This window comes from Chenopodium quinoa, unplaced genomic scaffold, assembly GCF_001683475.1.
Source record: "Chenopodium quinoa cultivar QQ74 unplaced genomic scaffold, ASM168347v1, whole genome shotgun sequence".
Taxonomy (NCBI): domain Eukaryota; kingdom Viridiplantae; phylum Streptophyta; class Magnoliopsida; order Caryophyllales; family Amaranthaceae; genus Chenopodium; species Chenopodium quinoa.
In genome coordinates this window covers 1,773,590-1,777,063 of record NW_018743955.1, presented here as the reverse complement: position 1 = coordinate 1,777,063, position 3,474 = coordinate 1,773,590, and the positions used below count along the sequence as shown (strand labels likewise).

Genomic DNA, 3,474 nt, shown 5'->3' with positions numbered 1-3,474 from the left:
ACATGCCTGCAAACCGACCAAAAAACCAATAGAACAAAAATAGGCAACAATAAGAACACCAAAGCTAGCACCAATAGCAGACAGTATGGCACAAAACAGTGCACATCAACACCAACAGCAGTGCACAGCACCAGCAGCAAGGCAAAGATCAGTGCAGCAGCAGCAAAACAGCAGTAGAAGGCAGCAGTGCAGCAACAACAAACAACATCAACAGACAACAGCAACACACTGTAGCAACAACAACAGCACCAACACACTGTAGCAACAACAACAGCACCAAAACAGCAGTGTAGAGGCACAACCAGCAGTGCAGCAGCAAGACAACAGTGCACAGCAGCACCAACAACAGTGCACAACACCAGCAGCAAGGCACAGCACCAGCAGCAAGGCAAAACCAGCAGTGCAGCAGCAAGACAGCAATGCTCAGCAATACACCCAGCAAAACACAGCACCAGAAGTGCAAAGACAGCAAGGCAAACAGCAGCAACCAACATACAATAGAGAAAAACAGTCAGTAGAAAAAGAACATAAAAAAAAAGATGCAACGGGAACCTCATCTGAGTAAAAAAGAAACCATAACGCAAACACTAGGAGCCCGAGACAAGCCCTAAACAATCAAATATTTGCTTCCCGCCGGGTTCTACAAACTGAATGAAAGACAATATCCCGAACAAGGGCATCAACAGATTTGCAGCAACCAGTAAAGAGAACTGCATTCCTTTGGATCCAAATACCATAAACCGTTTCAGTGAAGGCCACCTGGATCACTTTATTCTTCAATCTGGAACTTCTGCAGATTTTCTTTATCCAATCGACCTCATCACTAAGCTGCTGAACACGCTTGGAAACACGTAAGATACCCAATACCTTGCTCCAAACCTTCCTAGAGAAATCACAATCAAAAAATAAATGCTGAACACTTTCATTGCCATTTAGACATAGGAAACACTTTGGATCACAAGAGATGTGCCATTGAAGCAACCTATCCTTAGTGACAAGCCTATTCCACAAAGCTAGCCACAAGATAAAAACACTTTTGGGAGTTGCTAAGTTATGGAAAGTAACTCTCTTCCAAGGAACTTTAGGCATTTGAGGCCTAATAGCAGCATAAAGTTTCTTGATTTTCAACTTGTTGCCTTGAGTGAACTCATCCCATCCCCCTTGATCATTCACAATATCTCTACAACTCAAAATCTTCTTCAAGAACCAAGAGCATCTAGCAGGGGTAGGGGTGGTCTAACAATCTTTATGCTTGAAATAGTAGATATGGACCCACTTAACCTAAAGATTATCAGCCTTGTGAGCAATATCCCAAAGTAACTTAGTGACAACTGCTTTATTCCACTCAGGAAGAGAAATCAAGTTCCAGCCACCACAAACTTTAGGAAGACAGACATTATTCCAAGCAACCAAAGACTTCTTAGCAGGAGCAGAAGAGCCAGTCCAAAGAAAGCACCTGAACCTAGCCTCCATCTCTTTCAGAATTTTCTTCGGAAGAATAAAAATTTGAGCCCAATAAGTCTGGATACCAAACAACACACTCTTCACCAATTGAAGCCTCCTAGCATAAGACAAGTGTTTATCCATCCACCCTTGAATTATAGCAGTGACTCTCTCCACCAAAGGCCTACATTGACCAATAGTAAGCTTCTTTGAAGAGGGAGGGACCCCAAGATACCTAAAAGGAATGGAACCTTGAGAAACACCAAGAAGCTCGCTCAACTCTTTCTGGACATCAACAAAGACTCCTCCAAAGTAGACCTCACTTTCATCAAGATTAGCAGAAAGCCCAGAGGCACCCGAGAATTTCGAGAAGGGTTGGAAGAGAAGCTTAACAGAAACACTATCAGCTCGAGAAAACATCAATAAGTCATTAGCAAACATCATGTGAGTTAGGCTTAACTTTTCACATCTAGGGTGAAAGTTAAAATCAGGAGATAACCTAAGCTCATCAAGGCATCTGGAGAGGTATTCCATACCAATAGCAAAGAGAAAGGGAGACATAGGGTCACCTTGCCTTAACTCTTTCTTAGCTTCAAAGGGGGGGGGGGGGGCAGGAAAACCATTAATAAGAATAGAGTAAGAGACAGAAGTAAGACAATTCCAGATCCAATCAACAAATCTCTGAGGGAAACCAAGCTCCTGCATGACAGTGATCAAGAATCCCCACTCAACTGAATCATAAGTTTTCTTCAAATCCACCTTAACCATACACCTGGGAGAGATAAATTTGTGATCATAGCCTTTGATCAGTTCAGTTGCAAGAAGAATATTGTCACCAATGTGCTTGCCAGGAATGAACCCTGCCTGAGCATCATCAATCACCTCACCAATGACAGCAGCAAGCCTAGCAGTTATGACCTCAGAAATGAGCTTATAGACAACAGTACAACAGGCTATAGGTCTAAAATCCTTAACATGAGAAGCAGAAAGAACTTTAGGAACCAAAGTGATAGTTGTGCAATTCCAATGCCTAGGCAAGGTCCCGTTATTAAAGAAATCAATAACACTTGCATAAATATCATCTCTCACAATATGCCAAGCTCTCTTAAATAAAAAGGAGTTAAAGCCATCAATACCAGGAGCTTTAGTGTTATCAATTCCCTTAAGGGCTACATCAATTTCAGCATGAGAAATAGGCCTAATGAGGTAGCTCTGAGCAGCAGAGCTAAGCTGCTTACCCCTCCTCATAGTAACAAGGTCAACAGCAGGGAGCCAAGGAGCCTGAGTCCCTAAAAGAGACTTATAGAAAGAGATAATTTCATGAGAAATAACATCTAGATCCTTGAGCAACACCTGATTAGAATCAAAGATGGAGTCAATTTGATTCCTTGCTTGCCTAGTCTTCATCACAGAGAAGAAGTAGTGAGAATTGCCATGTCCAAGCTTAACCCAATTAATCCTAGATTTTTGCTTGAAGATGCTTTCCTGAATATCATTCCAGTGCTTGACAACCTTAATAGCATCAGATTCTTTAGCACATAAATCCAAATCATTAGGGTTCTGAGCCATTAAGTTTTGAATTCTAGAAAGCTTAACATTAGCCTGGTCAATCTTTTCCTCAATGTTACCAAACTGCTTGCTATTAAGAGATTTGATACTAGACTTCACAGAATTAAGCTTCTGCCAAACAGAGCTACCAGAACCCCAAGCCTGCGAAACAGTATCAAGAAAATCAGGGTGATCAGCAATACAATTTAGAAATCGAAAAGGTCTACCTTTCCCAACAGGGCCAGAGAAAATATCCACCAGAACTGGACTATGATCAGATAAAGAAGGAGGGAGATAAACAGTCTCCACATGCCCATGAGAAGCTAACCAAGCTTGATTACCAAAGACTCTATCAAGTCTAGAGAGCGTTCTAGGGTCAGTATGAGCCTTATTAGACCAAGAGTAGACGCACCCTTTGCTTTTGATTTCAGTGAGGTCCAAATCATCAACCAAATTCTGAAAGTCTCTAGTCTCATAATCAGT

The 3,474-nt window shown here is 41.8% G+C and overlaps 1 protein-coding gene across 1 annotated transcript; it reads right to left on the bottom strand.

Annotated features, from left to right (window-relative positions):
- Positions 1-615: 615 nt before the first annotated feature.
- LOC110689100 lies at positions 616-1,089 on the bottom strand. Its single transcript, XM_021865829.1, has one exon. The coding sequence runs from the start codon at positions 1,087-1,089 to the stop codon at positions 616-618; it is 474 nt and encodes a 157-aa protein (XP_021721521.1).
- Between the last annotated feature and the right edge of the window lie 2,385 nt (positions 1,090-3,474).